Source organism: Papio anubis, chromosome 11 (assembly GCF_008728515.1).
Source record: "Papio anubis isolate 15944 chromosome 11, Panubis1.0, whole genome shotgun sequence".
Taxonomy (NCBI): domain Eukaryota; kingdom Metazoa; phylum Chordata; class Mammalia; order Primates; family Cercopithecidae; genus Papio; species Papio anubis.
In genome coordinates this window covers 83,218,379-83,240,671 of record NC_044986.1, presented here as the reverse complement: position 1 = coordinate 83,240,671, position 22,293 = coordinate 83,218,379, and the positions used below count along the sequence as shown (strand labels likewise).

At 39.3% G+C, this 22,293-nt stretch overlaps 1 protein-coding gene across 12 annotated transcripts in view; it reads right to left on the bottom strand.

Annotated features, from left to right (window-relative positions):
- BMPR1A (bone morphogenetic protein receptor type 1A) overlaps positions 1 to 22,293 on the bottom strand; it is a 169,004-nt gene that overhangs the window by 13,450 nt on the left and 133,261 nt on the right. For all 12 annotated transcript variants that reach the window (XM_021943316.2, XM_021943311.2, XM_021943314.2 and 9 more), the window contains 4 exons: positions 22,039 to 22,141; positions 14,362 to 14,458; positions 14,130 to 14,229; positions 2,120 to 2,264 (listed from right to left, as the gene is read on the bottom strand). In XM_021943316.2, coding sequence (XP_021799008.1) covers positions 2,120 to 2,264; positions 14,130 to 14,229; positions 14,362 to 14,458; positions 22,039 to 22,141 — 445 coding nt within the window. The remainder of the gene's footprint in view (positions 1 to 2,119; positions 2,265 to 14,129; positions 14,230 to 14,361; positions 14,459 to 22,038; positions 22,142 to 22,293) is intronic.

The following is a 22,293-nucleotide window of genomic DNA, read 5'->3' as shown; positions in this document are numbered from 1 at the left end:
TATATATTTTGCACAAACACCCTGTATCAGATGTTTTGCCAATCTGTGACTTGTCTTCTCATTTTTTTAACATTGTCTTCTAAATAGCAGAAGGTTTAAATTTTGATAAAGCCTGATTTATCATTTAAAAAAATGATTTGTGCTTTTTATGTACTGAGAAGTCTGCCCAAGGTCACAATAACTCCTTTGGACATTTTCTTTTAGAGGTTTTATACTTCAACTTTTACATTTAGGACTATGCTACATTTCAAGTTAATTTTGTATACAGAGTGAGGAGGTAAGGGCTGAGATTAACTTTTTGGTAAATGGATTCCCGATTTTTCCTGCACCATCTGTTAAATGGATTGCCTTTTTCCAACTGAATTACTTGGGCACCTTTTTTTTTTTTAAATCAATTAACCATATTAAGTGCATGTTCCTTTCTAAACTCCATCATCTGTTCCATTCATCGATACATCTATCCTTACACCAGTACCAAATTGTGATCATTATTGAGCTTTACAGTAAATCCAGAAATCAGGTAGTGATTCCTCTTTGTTCTTCTACTTCAAAATTGTTTTGGCTCTTCTAGTCCTTTGCATTTCCATATAAATGTTAGAATATACATCAATTTCTATAAAAATTTGCTCTGATTTTCATTTGGATTCAAATGAAATTACACACCAATTTGAGGAAAACTGAAATCTTAATACTGAGTCCTCAGATTTATAAACATCTCCACTTATTTAGGGCTTTATTAATTTCTTTCAGCAATGTTTTATAATTTTCAGTGTGCAGGTCTTGCATAAATTGTTAGGCTTATTCTAAATATTTCATGGTTTTTGATGCTATTTTAAATACTGTTTTTATAATTTCTTAATTGTTTGTTGCTAGTGCATATAAATTCAATGATATTTGTACAATGACTCTGTATTCGGCAACCTGATAAAGTCATATACTGGCTGCAGTAGTTGTATCATTCTTGGGATTTTCTACATAAACAATCATGTTGTCTGCATATGAAGGCAGTTTTACTTTTACCTTTCCAATTCAATTAGAGTTATTTAATAAGATGAATTTTAAAATTAGAGATCAGAGTGGGTGCGGTGGTTCACGCCTGTAATCCCAGCACTTTAGGAGCCAAGGTGGGAGGATCACTTGAGGCCAGGAGTTCGAGACCAGCCTGGTCAACACGGCAAAACCCCATCCCTCCAAAAAAACAAAAAACAAAAAAATAGCCAGGCGTGGTGGTGCATCTGGTAATTCCAGCTACTTCGGAGGTTGAGACAGGAATTGCTTGAACTTAGGAAGCAGGGGTTGCAGTGAGCCGAGACTAGGCCACTGCATTCCAGCCTGGGTGACAGAGCAAGACTGTCTCAATACAATTAAAATAAAATAAAGTAAAATAAAATAAATAAAATAAGAAGAGATCAGTTTTTTTCATCGAATACAATTAAAAACTAAAACCTATCTGGATATCTAGCGTTCATAACACAGGTCCTCTCAAATAAGAGTTCCTTCGACCCATAAATTTGAGTATTTCCATATATAAACGAACCTGCTGGGATTATCTTTTTTTCTCTCATACCAAGAATCAGTCCAAATTTGTTGGTATTTATTTGTAATCCCCTTTAAAATTATTTTTTATTGAACTATGTTTTGGTGGTAGTATATTGAGAGAAGCATCCTCTCTAAGAATATCTGTTGAAACTTCTTTTTTATTTCAGAATCTGAAATAGTTACAGTTCCCTCAATCAATCCGTTTAACCTTACAGATGCAAGGAATCTTATACCTGATTCCTCTTTAAGTCGGCTGGTAAAATGCTTAGAGCAAAACTTGTGAGCTAACTCTTGCCTTTCATATAGGACTCCGTGATCTAACTTCCACCGCCCTTCTCTGTAGGACTCGGTTCCTAACCTTGTTTACAGCTCTATCTTACTTGCCTATTCTATTTTTCTTGGTTCATATTTCTTATTTTTAACTAATTTCACCTTGCAATAACGCACACCTCTTTCTAAATAAGGAGAAAAAAATGTGTCCATTATTGTTCCCTGATCTGCAATAATTATACTGTCCACCATCATGAGGACACATTCTAAATCAACACACCATTCATGTTTATAGGAACTTTTAACTTACCAATAAAGGTAGTCCAGACCCACTACCAGAACTTTGTGACTGGTCAATAAGGTCTTTTAGTGATTCTCCAACTGGAATAAATGCTTCATCCTGTTCCAAATCACGATTGTAACGACGTCTGCTTGAGATGCTCTTGCAATAATGTCTTTTAAAAAAGCAGAAAACAATCTACATTAAAAATGAAAAACTATAAAACCCTAAGGTTAAGAAAACCTTGAGATTCTCTATACCGTTATCCTTCCCTCAGACAAAATCCTATCCAAATTAGTCTTATCATTGGATAATATATCCTGTTAAATACATCTAGAAATGGAGTTCAGAGTTCTATGTATCATGTTAAAATGGAAAGATGTCTATGGTATATCGGCATGTAAAAAGAAACTATCAAAATCAGATGTGAAGTGTCATCCTAGCTATACAAAAAATACGACTTCAAATAATCACAATATACATTTCCTTACATTCCAACCCAAACCTTGAAGTCATATTTTCAGACTTTTGCCAACTTGATAGATATGAAACAATGCCTTCTTTTAATATGCTTTCCTCTGGTTACTAGCGAAATTGAATTTTTTTCCACAGTTCAGTTTTTTTTTTTTTCCTGTGAACTGCCTATTCACATTTTTAACAAATACATATTTTTTGAGATAGGATCTAGCTCTGTTGTCCAGGCTGGAATGCAGTGGTATGATCTCAGCTCACTGCAACTTCTGCCTCCCAGGCTCAAGTGATCCTCCCAACTCAGCCTCCTGAGTAGCTGGGACTACAAGCATGTGCAACCATGCCCAGCTAATTTTTTTTTTTTTTTTTGTATTTTTAGTAGAGATGGGGTTTTGCTATGTTGCCCAGGATGGTCTTGAACTCCTGAGCTCAAGTGATCTGCCATGTTGGCCTCCCAAAGTGCTGGGATTACAGGTGTGAGACACTGTGCCTGACCAACCTATTTGTGTTTATTGCACATTATTCAATTGAAGTGTTCCCTGAACTCTTCTCCTTATTGATTTGTAGGCGTTCATTATATAATCTGTACACCAAATGTTGACAATTGTGTTTCAAGCATCTTCTCAGTCCGTGATTATCACAGCATTCTCTTTATGGCATTTTTATGTTGGTTTTTAAATTTCAGTGTAGACAAATTAGTTAATCTTTACTCTTTTTGACATATGCTTTTGTCTCTTAAGACAACCACTCAACCCTAACGTCAAGAAATACATTCTCAAGGTTTAAATTTTTTTTTCTTTTTTTTTTTTTGAGACAGGGTCTCACACTCTGTTGCCCAGGCTGGAGTGTAGTGGTGCGATCTCGGCTCACTGCAGCTTCAACTTTCTGGGCTCAAGTGATCCTCCCACATCATCCTCCCAAGTGGCTGGTACTACCGGTGTGTTCCACTATGCCTGGCTAATTTTTTGTATTTGTCGTACAGATGAGGTTTCACCACATTGTCCAGGCTGGTCTCAAACTCCTGGGATAGGGAGTTGATTTGAGCATAGGAGTTTGAGATGAGACCAGCGTGGGCTCAAAGGAGTCTTCCTGCTTTGGCCTCCCGAAGTGCTGAGATTACAGGTGTGACCCACTGTGCCTGGCCTGGTTTTAACATATTGATTCTCTCATTTAGTCGTATGGTCCATTCAGAATTTATAATATAAAATGGAAACTAAGAAACAAATTAAAGTATTTTCCACATAAATAGCCCAATGTACTTAATGATTTTTATAATTTTATTTTTAAAAGTTTATATGGGTAATTGACTCAAATGGTTTAAAATTCAAAAGGCACAAAAGAGTATATGGGGAAAAAAAAATCTTCCTCCCAGTTCTATCCCTAAGCTGTCAAGTTCACTTCTAAGGAATTGCCTATTCATACTTTTAACAAATACATATTTTTTGAGAGAGGATCTAGCTCTGTTGTCTAGGCTGGAATGCAGTGGTATGATCTCAGCTCACTGCAATCTCTGCCTCCCAGGCTCAAGTGATCCTCCCACCTCAGCCTCCTGAGTAGCTGGGACTACAAGCACGTGCCACCATGCCCAGCTAATTTTCTTTTTTTTTTTTTTTTGTATTTTTAGTAGAGATGGGGTTTTGCTATGTTGCCCAGGATGGTCTTGAACTCCTGAGCTCGAGTAATTCTCTAAGGAAATATTCCCTATTTCTTTAGAAACAAAACTACTTCTGGTTTCTCTGGTTATCTTCTGGAGAGACACCGATGCTGTTCTGCATCTTGCTTCTTACCTGGGGTATCATTCCACAGAAGTACACAAGTGTCACCTTTTTCTTTAATGGCTAGATAGTATTCCACTGTATGGCTGCTAACCATTCACCTACTGGTAATATTTATTTTTATTTTTCTTTCTTTCTTTATTTTGAGACGGAGTCTTACTCAGTCCCCCAGGCTGGAGTGCAATGGTACAATCTCGGCTCACTGCAACCTTTGCCTCCCGGGTTTAAGCAATCCTCCCTGCCTCAGCCTCCCGAGTAGCTGGGATTAGAGGCACCTGCCACCACATCCGGCTAATTTTTGTATTTTTTTTTTTTATTAGAGATGGGGTTTCACCATGTTGGCCAGGCTGGTCTTGAACTCCTAACCTCAAATGATCCACCTGATTCAGCCTCCCAAAGTGCTGGGATTACAGGCATGCACCACTGTGCCTGGCCACCTACTGGTAATATTTAGATGGTTTCTAGTCTTATTGAATGCAAGTGTGAAATACAATTTTGTACCGTATCTGTAGTAGGAATTACTGAATTTGGAACTTTGATGGAGTGCCCTACTGACCTCCTGAATGGCTGCACCAGTTGGAATCCCTCCACCAACATATAAGAATGCCTATTTTCCCTACACCTTTATCCCTACCCTTGTGTTATAAACTTTTAGAACTCAGTTTTAAACTTTATCAAATTTTATATTTATAGAACTTAATATTTAATTTTATCAAGCATCTTTATTCGCCTACCTTTGAATGTCATACAGTTCTCCATGGCTTGGTAATGAAAAAGCCATCCCTTGTCTCCTCTCCTCCTCCTATCCAGTTTCCACTTCTTAGAATAAAGAATTGTGACTTTTTGAAGCTTATTTAACATTTACCTCATTCTTTTTTCTTTCTTTTCTCTTTTCTTTTCTTTTTTTTTTTTTTTTTTTTTTTGAGACAGGGTCTCACTCTGTCACCCAGGCTAAAGTGCAATGGTGCGATCTCAGCTCACTGCAACCCCCGCCTTCCTGGTTTGATCAATTCTTGGGAACCCCAAGTAGCTGGGACTACAGACACAAGCACCACACCAGGCTAATTTTTGTATTTTTAGTAGAGTTGAGGTTTCACTAGGTTGGTCACGCTGGTCTTGAACTTCTGGCCTCAAGTGATCCACCCACCTCACCCTCCCAAACTGCTGGGATTACAGGCGTGAGCCACTACACCTGGCCCTCATTATTTCTAAATAGCATCCTTACACTGACATTTTAAGTTTTTCAGTATTAGGCTTTAACTATTGACTTACACTGGGGAATATGAAAATTTAACTGATCATTTAACACCCTGCGGCTTCCCAAAACAGAAAATACTTCCATCCTCACCTCCTCCTTACAGTTATATTATTTGCTTAGCTCAACATTCAGTGCTTGTATTATTATGGCTACATAAACTCTATCTACACGCGGCCCTCGCTGTATAACATGACCATTGTTTTCTTTCTTGCACACCCTCTTCCCCCCGCCCCAGAGCACAGGCAAAGATCCATTACTTCGGAGCCTCTTAGGGATGTAGAGGAAACGTTCCCTGTGCCGTGACCAGGTTAAGATCCTCTGATGCTGAGGAATAGGAGAAAATGACACCTTCCTCTCTCCTTGTGGGCACAGGATCCTACAGGAGGACCACAGGGAGGTCAGCTACCTCTGTGGGAGGAGGTGCAAGAGCCCTGAGGAAGCTGCACCCTTCAGGTCTAGCAACACAGAACCTACCTAAGGACAACAAGCACGCCCCCCTCACTTTCCACCTGTCCTCTAATGTGAATAACACGCAACAGCAGATGACTTCTGCAGGAGGAACAAGAACATGGACAGTGACTCCCACAGAGGTGCAACGATGCAGTAAGAGCTGAAAGCTATGGGGGAAGTAGGAACTCAGAGAAAAACGCTTCCTTCTGCACCCAAACCCCGACTCGAAGCAAATGAACAGCAGCCCATCACTGAAGGAATTTGAAACTTGTGAGGCGTTGAAGGCACAGACCCAAACACTAAACAAAACCTTAACCCAAATCGACTCCTACTAGACTGAACACCTCTTGCTTATCAACAGCCTAAGAGGAGGTGTGCCCATTTTCAGGAGTATGTCTCTATCTCAATGTCTGTTCTTCTCTTTAAAACTGATATATAACAGCTGTACATATTTGGAGGGTACATGTGATATCTTATGCATGTATACAATGTAAAATGAACAAATCAGAGTAACTGGGATAGCCATCATCTCAAATATTTATCTTTTGTTTTTCTTTGGGTGGGGAAGAGGAGGCAGGACTCCTGCTGCTTGGGCTGGAGTGCAGTGGCGTGATCTTGGCTCACTGCAACCTCCGCCTCCTGGGCTCAAGCAATCCTCCAACCTCAGCCTCCCCAGCAGCTGGGACCACAGATGTGTACAACCATGCCCGGCTAATTTTTGTATTTTTTTGTAGAGATGTGGTTTCGCCATGTTGCCCAGGCTATATCTTTGTGTCGGGAATATTACAATTCTTCTCTTAAAGACTAGCTACTTTGAAATACACAATAAATTACTAACTATAATTTTCCTACTGTACTATCAAATACTAGAACTTATTTCTTATATTAGTAATTGTAGTTTTGTGCCCCTTAATCAACCTCTCTTCATCCATCCAACTTCATCCAACCTCCCTCCCTCCATCTTTCCTAGCCTCTGGTATGTTATTCCACCTACTACCTCTATGAGATCAACCTTTTGAGCTCCCACGTATGATTGAGAACATGTAGTATTTGTCTATGACTGGCTTATTTCACTTAACATAATGAACTCCAGTTCCATTCATGTTACTGAAAATAACAGGATTTCATTCTTTTTCTGGTTGAGTAATATTCCACTGTAGAGATCACATTTTCTTTATCCATTCACCTGCTAAAAGACACGGGTTGATTCCACATCTTGGCCATTATGAATAGTGCTTAAACATAGGGGTGTGAACAGGCCTTCAATATACTGATTTCCTTTTGGATATATACCAAATAGTGGATTGCGAGATCATAGGGCAGTTCTAATTTTAGTTTTTTGAGGGACCTCCGCACTGTTCTCCATACTAGCTGTGCCAATTTACATTTCCACCAGCAGTGTGCTGTGGTTCCCCTTTCTTCACAGCCTCTCCAGCATTTTTCTTTTTGATAACAGCCATTTTAATTGGGGTGAGGTTGATATCTCATTGTGACAATCTCTGCTATTCTTAACATGATGTACAACATCCAAATAAACTTATGAGACCCACTAAAAAGCAAGGAAAAATCACTCACTGCCAAGTGGGCAGGCAATCAAGAGGACCGGTGGCAGACAGCACTTGTGCTGGAGCTGCCAGGAGGGCCTTTCACAGAACTGTGATTAAAAGGGGAAGGCACCTGGTGAAGGTGGTAACAGGAATACACAGATGGAGAGTCTCAGCAGAGAAATGAAGTCAGACAGGAATGTGAAAAAGGGAAAACATGCTATCAAAGATGAAGAATTAGTTTGATGAGCTCAACAGCACCCAGCTCAGATGGACACACGTGAAGAAAAAAAAAAAATCTATGCATTTGAAAATAGGTAAATAGAAGTTACCTGAACTAAAATACAAAGAAAAAACGAGTGAGAAAAACTGAAGAATTAAAGAGCTGTGGCACAACACCAAATAATCTCAAATATGTATAATTGGAGTCTCAAAAACAGAAGAGACAGATAAAAGGACAAAGTGTTTTTAAAAAAATAGTAGATAATTTTGCAATAATAATGAAAGATAGCAAACCATAGATTCACTAAGCTCAGTGAAACCCAAAGCAGAGAAAATACCAAAAAAGAAACACACATATACTTCTAAATGTATTATAGCTGAGTTGTTTAAAATGAAAGATAAAGGGAAAACATTAAAGGACGCCATGAAAAAAATTACATACAGTACATCAAAGACAAAATGTATGTCAGAAGGTATGCAAGTGGAAGATAATGAGTGACAGCTTTAAGGGAAATGAACTCGAGCCCACCCAGATTTCTATAGCCAGTGAAAATACCTTGGGTAAATGAAGGCAAAAGACTGCAGACAAAAGCTGAGAGGACTTAGCGCCAGCAGACCTGCACTACAAGAGGTGAAAGAAATTCTTCAGGCAGAAGGAATATGGTATCAGATGAAAACTTCTAAACATGTATTTAGAATTAAATACATGGAGAGTGCTGAAAGTAATAAAAATACATGTACATATAGGGCATTTTTTTCTTATTTTTAATCACTTTGAAAGCTGATTGGCAGCTCCTTTTTTAGGTAGTTAGAAAATGTTTATGTTCTTTCTTATGAAAACATTACTTGGCAATTTTTCTTTTTTCCTGTAATCACTGCAATTTAAAAAGTCATTCAATTCTTAATATTTAACTCTTGTAGGACCAGGAGTCCCCTAAAGACAATGAGGATAAAGGGTCCATTATAAAGCCAGAAGCAGGCTTTTCATCTGACAAATGCATCTGTGATACTATTTCCCAAGCAGAAATTCTGGGCCAAGGGTGGCTGGCAAACATCAACAAGAGTGAGTAAGTATCCACTGTGTGCCAAGCATGAGGGACACACAAGATTCACCATGGGCACCCTTCAAGATTCAAGAGGAAAGTGGCAATTTAAACAGCCAGCCAGCTGATCATCAATATTAATGGTTAAGTAATCTCTGCTACCACTGAGACTCTTGTTGAATGGAAATGCAGACTTTTGGCAAATAAGCATGAACAAGTAAATGAATACTTGCCAATGTAAAAAAAATGCAAGATAAAATTAGTAAGTGTTATGGGGGCAGATCACAGGATCTAAGCAGTTTGAAGGATTAAAGGAGCTACAAAAGAGCATGCCAGAGGAAACAACCAGGAACTGGCGTATGGTACGGAATGATGCCTCGTCCACAGTAAAGGGAGGCCATGGTTCCAGAGAAGGTTTTAGAGAAGGTATCAGTTTTGAGGGTCATGGGTCATGAATGTAAATGTGAATGGAGAATAAATTGCAGACGTATCTAAATTGGAGGAAAACAATCACATCAGAAAAAAGGGAAACAAAATATCAATGAGGCAAACAAAACAGACAAACCTTAATATGCTGACGGACAGACCTCTCTTTAATCTTATCCTTTTACAGTTTGCTATGGAGAACAACTTGTGACTTGTTCAAGTTGAACTAAATATGAATGAATATTCCAAATTACAGACTGTGTATATCTGATCAATAATGAATCTTCACATAGACTCAACTAGCACATGAACTTCAAAAGCTAAATAAACAGGGCAGTCACAAAGTTCTATGTAGTATTTAGTTTAGAACTACAAAAAAGCCTACACGACCAGTTCCTGATGTCTGATCATATGTTCTGTGAAGTGTTATAGGTCACCCACTTGAGTGTCCACGGCCTGAGTCTCAGATGAGTGGTATTTTTTGTTCATCTTAAAAGATATTGTTAGTTTGTGTCAGGGTCACTTGGATCCACTTCCAGCTCTTCATTCTCTTATGTGGATTCTTATCTCCACCTGGCCTGTCTTCCCTTCACATTTCTTGTTGGGTAGGTCTAAGGGGGCGGAGTTCTTTCAGGTTTTCTGTATGACTGGAAGTCTTCCCATTACCTTTATTTTTGAAGGATATTTTCTCTGGCTATAGAATTCAAGGTCTGTGACGTTTTTCTTTGGGCACTTTAAAGATGCTGGTTGACTATCTTCTTGAGCGCACTGTTTCCAACAAAAGGTCTGCTGTCATCCTCAACTTTGTGCCTCTGTAGATAATCTGCCCTTTTTCCTTCTTGCTTCATTTAGTATTTTCTCTTTATTATCGGTTTTGAGCAATACGATTATCATGTGCCTTAATGTAGTTTTCTTCATGTTTCTCCTACTCAGGGTTTGCTGAGCTTTCAGATATATGGGTTCATGGTTTTCATTAAATTTGAAAAAGGTGAGTGCGGTGGCTCACGCCTATAATCCCAACACTTCGGGAAGCCGAGGCAGGTGGATCACGTGAGGCCAGGAGTTCAAGACCAGCCTGGCCAACATGGTGAAAGCCCATCTCTACTAAAAATACAAAAATTAGCCAGGCTTGGTGGTACACGCCTGTAATCCCAGCTACTCAGGAGGCTGAGGCATGAGAATTGCTTGAACCCAGGAGGTGGAGTATGCAGTGAGCTGAGATTACACCACTGCACTCCAGCCTGGGTGACACAGCAAGACCCTGTCTCAAAAATAATAATAATAGATACATTTGAAAACATTTGATCATGATTTCTGTATGTTTTTCGTCCCTCCTCTCTTCTGGGAACTCCAATTATATCGATACTAGGCCATCTGAAGTTGTCCCGCAGCTCACTGATTCTCTATTCATTCCTATGTCTTCACGTTCACTCATCTTTTCTTCTACAGTGTCTGTCACCAATTTCATCTAGTATATTTCATCTGAGATATAGATTTCATTTCCTAAAGTTTCATTTTGTAAAGATCTTTTACAAAATCTTCCATGTCTTGATTTAACTTTTGTACATATAAAATACAGTTCTAACAACTATTTTAATGCCATTGCTAATTCTAAGGTCTGTATCAGTTCTGAGTCAGTGGTTTTGATGGCTTCATTTCTTTCCTCATTATGGGCCATATTTATATGTATTCATTTATTCACAGTATTCATTTATTGGATGGCAGATATTGTGAATTTTACCTTGTTGGATGCCAGATATTTTTATATTCCTATAAATACAGTTGAGTTTTCTTCTACGATACAGTGACTTAGAAATAGTGTGATCCATTTGGGGCTTGCTTTTAGGGTGAGACCAGAGCCATGTTAAGTCTATGGCTAATTATTCCCCACCACTGAGGCAAAATCCTCCTGAGTCCTTCAACCAAAGCCTATGAATTATGGGGTTTTCAATTCTCACAGCTGGTGTGAACAGATCCTACTCCCAGCCTTGTGTGAGCACTAAACACTGTTTCCTCAATCATTTCAGGTGTTCTTTCCCCAGGCTTGGTAGCTTCCTCACAACTCCTCGAACTGAGACAGCCTCCTGGCTACACCTGGGCTCCCCTTGTGATGCCCAACCCGAAACTCTGTTCAGGGAGAAGGTGGGCAATCACAAGGCTCAACTCACTTGGTTCCTGTTTCTCACAGATCAGTATCCTTCACAGCCTGATACCCTGATTGGCAGCTGTTAGTATACAGGTAGGGTTTACTGATTATAAGCTTCACTGTAATATAATCTGCCTGGACCATTTCACTGGGCCCTAACAGTAGTATTTTTAGGTTTCATCTCTTGGGCTGAACAGATTTCCCTAAGAAGAAACATCCTATCTATTGCTTAGAGAGCACACGCCTGGCTGATAGGCTTCTTTACTCTGTGGCTGAAGGCACTGCAGGCAGTCTGAAGACACACTACAATGAAAAGTGTAGGTACCTCTGCGGTAACGCAGCATGAAAAAAAAAAAAAGAAAAGTACAGGTATCTCATATTACAAAGGGCTGATTTCTGAAATATAAAGAGCTTCTATAAATCAAAGAAAAAAAAAATCTATGCAATTCAAGAGAAAAACAGGCCTCCCAAAATGAACACATGATTTAAATAAAAATATAGATGGCTCTTTTCTTAAAATTAAAAGCATACTCAACAATATTTTACTATATACATTATAGGCCAGGGGCGGTGGCTCAGACTGTAATCCCAGCAATTTGCCAGGGTGAGGCGGGTGGATCACTTGAGGTCAGGAGTTCAAGACCAGCCTGGTCAACATGGTGAAACCCCCGCCTTTACTAAAAATACAAAAATTAGCCAGGTGTGGTAGCGCATACCTATAATCCCAGTTACTTGCCAGGCTGAGGCATGAGTATCGCTTGAACCTGGGAGGCAGAGATTGCAGTGAGCCGAGATTACTACAATCCAGCCTTGGAGACAGAGTGAGACTCTGTCTCTAAATAAATAAATAAATAAATAAAATAATTTATATATTACGGTGCCCTTGTGTAATAAAGAAACCAATGTATAAAAAAAGTATTTTAATATGAAAAACATAAATTCAAATCACCTTGATATATTATCACCTGTCTTACTGGCAAAGATTCAGTTATTTGACAAAAGCTGATTTCTGAAATATAAACAGCTTTTATAAATCAAAGAGAAAAAAATCTATGCAATTCAATGGAAAAACAGGCCCCCCAAAATGAACACATGATTTAAATAAAAATATAGATGGCTCTTTTCTTAAAAGAAAAATAAAATAAAATAAAAACATACTCTGACAAAGCTTAAAATAACTGATTGAGCATACTTGCTTGCTTTTACTAGTCCACTAAAACAGTAATGAAGAGTTTTAAACTTCTTTGTCTAACAGCCAAGGAGAAAAGGAGATAAAATAACAGTAAACACTGTTGGAATTCATGAAGCAGATGAATGAGTAGTGACTTTGCAGACCCAAAAAGTCTGATTCTTAGGCTAGAAATTGAGAAAACCAAGAAGCAACCAGTTTATACTATGGAGCTCCCCCAAGAACTTCGCAACCGGCCATTGTGGTTATCCCTGGAAGTAAAGTTGACCAAGATGACTGCTTGAAAGTCAATTTTCAGAAAGTCAGACACTGGATTATCCAATACTGTGTTAACAAATCACTCCCAAACTGAGTGGCTTAAAACAGCAATTGTTATCTCACTGTTTCTGTGGATCATGAATTCAGAAGTGACTTGATTGGGTAGCTCAGGGTCAGACATCAGCTGAGACTGCACTCATCTGAAAGCTTGACAGGAGCTTGCCGTCACTTCGAAGGCGGCTCACTCCCAAGGCTTACAAGTTGCAGGCTGGGTATTGGCAGGAGGCCTCAGTTCCTCCCTGTGTAGGCCTCTCTCAGAGCTGAGTGTCCACACAGAATGATGCCTGGCTTCGCCCAGAGTGAGTGATCCCAGAGACCATGGTGAAAGCTGCAAAGCTGTTTATAATGTAGACTTGGAAATCACTTTTGCCATATCCTATTTGTCACACAGATCAGCCCTGATGTGTTGCGGGAGGGGATTGGCCCCAAGGTGAGGAACCCCAGGCAGTGAGAATCACTGGGGGCCATTTGGGATGATGGCTACCTCAGATGTGGAGCTCTCCTCTCCACCCCATCTCCTACTCTGAATAATCATGTGACTTTCCCATCACCTTCCTAACAGAAGATTCCAAGTCTATTATCTGGAAAGACCCAAAACACAGTTTCTCAACTGTGGTACCCCATTGTTGAGGGTGAGGAATTATAATAAAAACAAGGAGGTACGCAAACGTCTTTTCCTCAGTAATCTGAAGTGTTTCCTTTTATGCTAAACTGCTTTATGTACTTGGGTTTATTTATGAGTTTACTAACTTGTTTCATTAATCTATCTAGGTCGGTATGATGTTTTATTATTAAAGTTTATATCCATTAGGGACTATCTCTTATCACTCTTCTTTCTTGGCAACTGTATTCTGAAATCGTGGCTACATGCAAACAATTCTGAAGCTCCAAATTTCTAAAGAATTATAACACAGTGGGTTTCTTGGGAGAGACTGAAAATATTCAGATACCAGAAAGCTCACTATTCCATTAATAAGAAAATCATAAGTATTCATGAACATATAAGAAGTATGAAATTGTGCCCAATTAATTAATTGGTAGTAAGGTCCTTTTCCCTTAAGAGAACTATAGTCTGGTTACATAAAGGAGATATACAACCAGAGAACACAAGTTAATGGTTTCTGCAATGGCTTTACAAACAGCGACTGACATCTAATATTTGACAAAATATTTTGCTTCAAAATAAATATCTTCTTACTTGTAACAAAAGCAGCTGGAGAAGATGATCATAGCAATTATGCAGACAGCCATAGAAATGAGCAAAACCAGCCATCGAATGCTGCCATCAAAAAATGGACCTGACAATAAAAGTAAACAATGAAATAAACAATGAAATGAAAAAATAATCTGAAGTGTTCAATTCTAGGTAACTTGGTAAAACCAGAGAAGATATTTGAGAAGCATGCTCCGACTTTTCTCGGCTAACCTACCTATGACAACAGGGGGCAGTGTGGGTTGCAAATACTGGTTACATAAATTGGTCCGACAACATTCTATTGTCCGGCGTAGCTGGGCTTTTGGAGAATCCTAAAAGAAGAGTAATGATTAAAATTAGAAATTGTTTGGTATTTTAAACTGATGATACATCATTTTAGTATTCATAAAATACAATTTCTAACTCAGTGAGTGAAAGGGGCCTGCAACTTTTATACGTAAAAACAGATTACTGAAAGACTAAAATTTGTGCTGAAATAGTGAAGACTGCAAAATGGCTTTTCTTAAGAACATATCTATGTGGATGGTGTGTTAGACACTAGATTAGAATACCAAACCCGAACTTAGGTAATTAAAATTATAAACTGGTCTGGTACATATAATCTCACTGTGGTACTGAGATGTGGATGAGATTTAAGATCAGACTAAAAAGTAGGGGGTGTCTTAGTCCAAAGAAAAGGCTGGTTAGCAAGGCAGCTGAGCGTGCAGAGGCCGCTGCAGACCCTGTCTACCCCAGCCATGTCGAAAGTCATGAGCCTGATGCGGAGGCAAGTTGACCATCTGTGGTGAGGGAAGGGCAAACTACAGAAAGCATTCCTGAGAGATGATTACAGATCACCAGCCAGAGAGGAGACTGTCCCTAAGAGAGCAGAAAGCTAGCACAGAGAAGGGCAGCAGCACTTACATATGATGTTTTATTGTGTTAACAATATAATATCTGACAAGTTGAATGCTGCCATTTCAGCACAGCCTGGGGAGAACTGCCATTCTGGACCAACATGTGAATAGCAAAGAACTGTTTGTCACTACGGAAGTCACAAGAATGTAAGCAGAAATTAAGGAAAAGCCTCAGTATAATCAGCTATGACTTTAAAAAGGTAAACATGAGCCCATGACTTCAGATTCTGTTGGGAAGATTGTCAAGAGCATTTGGAAATCTCCAAATACATATTTTATATTTTAAATGAAGTTTTATTAATAACTTTTACACAATTTTTACTTTTAAATGACCATAAGGAGAGAGAGAAAAAAGTTAGGCTTAAACTGGACAGTCAAATAATCCCAGATTCAGAGAAAACTTACATGAAGGAGGAAATGAAAATCATATAACTAACTATGAATGAAAGAAGTGCCAAGCATCCAAGAGGGTTCCAGGAAAGCTAAAATGAGCTTGGCCTTGCAGAAGAGAAAAGTGCAAAGAAAAACCAAGAAAGAGTTTCTCTGGCAGCATGGGGTTTCTCCAAGCAACAGATGTACTGCTGACATGACAGTGGATGATGAGGACAAAAATGAACAATTGTTCAAGTCCTGTCTTGTTTCTTCTTCTCTATGAAGGATGCTGACAGGGATGACGAAGGTAGCTCAAACACTACTAAGTGGGAAATGACATCCCAAATGTATGAAGAGATCTTACGATGCTTTTGTATCCTACATGAGTTCCTATCTTCTAAGCTAGGTGAATTATATCCCAGGAAGATGAGAACCCTTGTAAGAGAGATGGCTGAAAGACAGATGAAATTTAAAGACTTCAGAAAGATGGAGCATTGGAAACTATGATAGATAACTGAACGTTATATTTTTATATAAATATATATATGTTTACATGTATATGTTATATATGTCCCTTTTCTTTAAAAGGGAAAGAAAGTAGACTTTAAGCTGTGTGTGGTGGTGTGTGCCTACAATCCCAGCTACTTGGGAGGCTGAGGCATGAGGATCACTTGAAGCTAGGACTTCAAGTCCAGCCTGGGCAATGTAGTGAGACTCTATCTCTAAAAATAATAATTTTTAAAAAGAAGCCAAAAATAGACTCTGCCAACAGATTAAGGCAGCATAGTATTACAGAAAATACAAGGGTTTTGGGATCAAACAGTTTGAATCCTAGCTTTCCCAGTTGTTCACTTTGTGACCTTGAGCAAGTAATTTATCTCTGGGCTTTAGTGTGCTAAAAAATACAGGTTAAAAAAAATATCAGCTGGGCACAGTGGCTCACACCTGTAATCCTAGCACTTTGGGAAGCTGAAGCAGCAGAATGGCTTGAGCAGAGGAGTTTGAGACCAGGCTGGGCAACATAGTGAGACCCCATCTCTAAAAAAAACTTTTAAATCAACCAGGTGTGGTGGTGCGTGCCTGTGGTCCCAGCTACTCAGAAGACTGAGGTGGGAGGGTCACTTGAGCCCAGGAGGTTGAGGCTGCAGCAAGTTGTGATTGCGCCACTGCACTCCAGCCTGGGCAATGGAGCAATACCCTGTCTTTAAAACAAAAAAAATCTGCTCTATTGAGTAGTTGGAGGGAATCAAGGTAGAATATACTGACTCCCCAGGATACTATACACATATAGCAAATATTCAATAAATTAATTTCCCTTCCTCTGTGCTTGACATGAATCCCAGATGAGATTCTAGACTAAGCCAAAAAACTTATAAGCCCCTAAAGACCCAACATGGCTTCACTAAGAATAAGCAACACCTGACTCATCTCACGTCTGTCTTACTCAGGTTAACGATGTATCTCGGTAGGCAAAAACTGGGTTTCTCAAGGTTACGAATTTGGGTGACACAGCCTTTCCCTTCCCTGCAATCTCCACCCCTACCCTCTGCCAGTCAATTTGTATTTCTAGATTTATGTGGAGAATATGAATTTTTGTGGGAAATAAATTTACTCGGCACTTATGAAGTAAGAGATTCTGACTTAAATAAACTTATTCAGTGTGCTCAAACTGGAGACAGTGTATGAGGAAGGAACTGAAGCCAAGTTACAAGGAATGGCAGCGAGGTTTCTGAAAAATAATTTGTCCTACAGGAGGAAACAGAATAAGCACAATTTACCAGTGCGGCCTGGGGAGTGGAAGAACGTGAGGCCTGGTGAGAGACACTCACATCTGTTCTGCGCCACACCTGGCAGTGCGTGAAGGCACTGGGGAAAGGGTTAGGATGAGCATGAGAGAGCTGTGCTTGGGTGAGGTGCTGTGCTTGGGTGACATTTACCAAGAAATACAGAAAGTTAGATAAGTGCTGGTCAAAATTTTTGCTGGCATAACCCAGTTCTTAAAAGCAATGTATCCTTCACATATTTTTCAGGTGACACTTAAAAATTTTCACCAAAAATGTAAATGGCTGCAACATATTAACAATTTCTGGCTTACTGTACATAATGATACTTTGAAATAGAATTGTTACCTCATTTTGAAATAGAAGTGTTACATCATTTTTAATGCATTCAGTAGAATCTAAATAGCATGCAATTTGATACCCATTACCATCATTTTAAAGAATAAATGAACAAATGCTTCATTTAGCAATGAGAAATTTTACACTACAACTCTTACTTCTCTTTGAACTCTTCTTTCCTTTCAATATCTCCCACAATAATTATGTCCTAAAGTAATATATAACTGTCCACATCAAAGATAAGTACACAAAAATTCTTTTATTTCCTATAACTATATGTCTTTAAGTCTTAGAAAATTATTCTAGTTTATCATAATCATTAGCATAAAATTGATCAAAAATATATATGTTACAATCTCTATTAAATACAAACTTAAGAAAATGTTATTGGAAAAGGCATTTTTTCTTTTTCTTTTTTTTTTTTATGATACAAGATCTGGCTGGCTATCACTCTGCACACTAGAGTGGAGTTGCATGATCTCAGCTTACTATGACCTCTGCCTCCCGAGCTCAAGTCATTCCTCCCACCTCAGCCTTTTTTTTTTTTTTGAGACGGAGTCTCACTCTGTCACCCAGGCTAGAGTGCAGTGGTGCTATCTCGGCTCACTGCAACCTCCACCTCCCAGGTTCAAACGATTCTCCTGCCTCAGCCTCCCAAGTAGCTGGGATTACAGGAGTGTGCCACCATGCCCGGCTAATTTTTGTATTTTTAGTAGAGACAGGGTTTCCACGTTGGCCAGGCTATTCTGAAACTCCTGACCTCAGGTGATCCGCCTGCCTCAGCCTCCCAAAGTGCTAGAATTACAGGCGTGCGCCACCAGGCCCAGCTAATTTTTATAGAGATGTGGTTCTGCCATGTTGCCCAGGCTGGTCTCAAACTTGTGAGCTCAAGCGATCTGCCCGCCTCGGCCTCCCAAAGTGCTGGGATTACAGGCAAGAACCACTGCGCCTGGCCAGGCATTTCTTAATCATATGGATGGGTCTTTAAAAAAAAAATCAGTTCACGAATTCATGGATAAATATTACTTACTGCTAGAGTGAGAAGATTCATCATTAATTTTATTCTTATTTTTCCTTTTGTCGTCATCAAGACAATTTATTCACATAAGCAAGATGATAATAATGGAAGGAAATTATTATACCATTGTCCTATAATTTTCTTTTGAGATGGAGTTTCACTCTTGTTGCCCAGGTTGGAGTGTAACGGCACAACTTCAGCTCACTGCAACCTCCACCTCCCGTGTTTAAGCAATTCTCCTGTCTCAGTCTCCCAAGTAGCTGGGATTAAAGGCACGCGCCACCACGCCCAGCTACGTTTTGTATTTTCAGTAGAGACAGGTGTCGCCATGTTGATGAGGCTGGTCTCTAAATCCTGACCTCAGTTGATCCACCTGCCTCGGCCTCCCGAAGTGCTGGGATTACAGGCTTAGGCCACCGCACCACCTCAATCAGCCCATAATTGTTTAAAGTCCTTCCAAAGCATATGCTAAAAATGCCATAAAGATCCTATCAACAAAAATTATTTTCAATGATCCAGCAACTTGGTTGAAAGCAAACAATTGAAAACCATCTGTCATGTAAATACTTACTTGATATTCCCACATAGCCTACACTGATGCCTTTACTTCGAATTATGACACCGTCTGGAAACCTCAAGTTTTATACCTCAGGCCTTCTATTTGTAAACTAGGAGGGGTTGACTATGAAAAGTGACTAAGAGAAAGAGAACTGCTTGAGAAGTTCTGTTCTCAGGCAGAGAAATATTCAGCAACAGGACCTATGGAAGTTTAGGATCCAAAAACTGATTCCCTTAAAACCATCAACGTGCCCGTTACCCTTGTATAACACAGTCTGAGTTACACTGTGTTTAACAGAGCATGAAGACTGCTCTGTTAAAGAATCAATATGGTCAAAGCTAACATCTATTAAGCCCTTACTATGTGCCAATTGTGCTAAACTATTCACATACATATAATTTGATCCTTATAGTAATTCCTTCATTTCTTTGGGAGAAAACAAGAAAGCAGAGCACCTTGTCCAAAGGTTCACAGCAGTATATAGATTTGAACAGCTTGTCAAGTTTAACAACTAACTTATAATGGTGAATTCAGTTTAGGACAGGCCTATTCTAGGGGCCTGTTGAACACTGGTTATTACTGCTGGGCTCAGTGCCCTAACCATAGCTCTTTCTTCAATTTTTTAAGTGATTAAAAAATGTATAGTATGTGTGGTTGACAAATATGCAAACAGCCTAAAACTGGAAGAAACAACTAAATTAGCATCCTTTAAATCCTGACCAATTAGAGCAAAGGATTAATGCTTGTAAGATAAAATTCATATAGACAAGTATGTAACAACTGTATAGGAAAATCTCATTCCATTCCCATCTAGTTATTTGTGTGAAGAAACCAACAGCACCAAAGAAGAGTGGAGGAGATGTGGCTCAGCAGCAGCATGAGTGAGTGACATGGGGATTTCAGCTTACAGAAGGCTCAGTGGTTCAAGAATATGGCGTGACTGCCAAACATCTAACACGAGACTGTGTTTAGAAAAAGGGAACAGGACTATTTACTCTCTACTTTTTTCCTTGGTCATACCACACTCAATTCTGCGTATTACACTGAGGAAGTAGAGAGTGAATAACTCTAAAGCTGATCATATAAGGAGCAGTTGAGGTCACTATGAACTATTACTTTCACTGGGTAAAGACTAGCAGGATGAAGCACTTTTTTTTTAGTTAGTAAAAGGCTATCATCTTAAAAAGAGATTAGGTTTGTTCTCTATGGTCCGAAGAGTCAGACAGGAAGACAGATTTGCAGTCATTTACAAAGAGGGTGATTCCAAACATTAGCTGAGAGGTTGAAACATATAACCTTTAAGGTTTCTATCCATCCTGAGAATTTCTTTTCCTTTTTTTTTTTTTTTTTTTTTTTTTGAGACGGAGTCTCACTCTGTCGCCCAGGCTGGAGTGCAGTGGCGTGATCTCGGCTCACTGCAAGCTCCACCTCCCGGATTCACACCATTGTCCTCCTGCCTCAGCCTCCCGAGTAGCGGGGACTACAGGTGCCCACCACCACACCCAGCTAATTTTTTGTATTTTTAGTAGAGACGGGGTTTCACCGTGTTAGCCAGGATGGTCTCCATCTCCTGACCTCGTGATCCGCCCGCCTCGGCCTCCCAAAGTGCTGGGATTACAGGCGCGAGCCACAGCACCCAGCCCCCATCCTGAGAATTTCCAAACAATAGGAACAATTTCCTAACATAGCTGAGACTTAAATTATGCACAAACAATTCTATCTGGAGCTGGTTTTCAGAAACATTGGAAGGATCTCTTGGGACAAAATTACTGTACAGAATTTGAAGAGATCAGGTTTACAACCCAGAGCCATCAGGATGCTCATGAACTATTACCACCCTGATTCCTTCGTTGCTGTTTTGTTAAAGCAGCTCCACTGACACCTCCTTACAAGGCCTTAACATTTTTTTTTCAACTTTAGAGGTTGCCCTAGAGTTTGCAGTGTATCTTTAACATTTCTAAGTTGCCTCAGAGTGATACAAAGGTTACTGCCACTATCTTAAAAGTCTTTTCAATAAATTTTATAATCTACAAATAAGTGTGACAATATAATTTTTTTGCAGTCCTGACAACCTAGGATGATTTAAAACATTTTACTTTTTTAAAGTAAAATAATCTGGAACTTAAATTACCATAATCATATTACTTGAATAAAATTTTTATTTTTAAAGAAATGTTAGCTGCAATTATTGTGATAAGAAAGTTTAGAAACTTGTCTTCATTGAAAATTGTAATCAGTAGCCAGAGACAGTTGAAATTTAAAAAAAGAAAAAAAAATTTTTTTGTTTTTGTTTTTGAGACAGGGTCATGCTCTGTGGCCCAGGCTGGAGTGCCGTGGAACGATCTCAGCTCACTGTAACCTCGGCCTCCCAGGCTTAAGCAATTCTTCTGCCTCAGCCTCCCAAGTAGAGAACAAAGAAAATTGTAATCAGGCTGGGCACAGTGGCTCACACCTGTAATCCCAGCACTTTGGGGGGCCAATGTGGGCAGATTGCTTGAGCCCAGGAGTTTGAGACCAGCCTGGGCAACATGGCGAAACCTGGTCTCTACAAAAAATACAAAAATTAGCCAGGTATAGTGGCATGCACCTGTAGTCTCAGCTATCCGGGAGGCTGGCTTGAGGTTGCAGTGAGCAGAGATCACAGCACTGCACTCCAGCCTGGGCAACAGAGCCAGATGCTGTCTATGGAAATAAAAAAGGAAAAAAAGGAAATTGTAATCAAACAATTAGCTTTTCAGAAATGATTTAGTTATAAACTCTACATATGAATACAGGACAGAATCTAGACAGAACGTATTCCTCCAACATATTTACTGACATGAACATACAACCATGTGTACGTCAGGCATGTTTCTCCTAGGGGGAAATTGATGCTTTTGTGTGGCCCCTCCCTTCTTTGTCTCATGGGTCCCAAATTATATCTTACTTTGCACTGAAAATCAGATCCTTCATATTTCATACACCCTGAAGCTAATGTGGTTTCTCCCTGGTCATCTTCTTCTATGATGGCAAAGCAATGTCCATTAGTTCTAAAACAGAAAAAAAAAAAAAAAAAACATAAATTCACATAGAAAGTACTAATGAAATTTGAGTCTGAATGTGAACAGGTACAGACAGCCTTTAATACTTTGTTTTGTGATTCAGAATTGCATTCACATGTGATTTACTGGTAAAGCCAAAG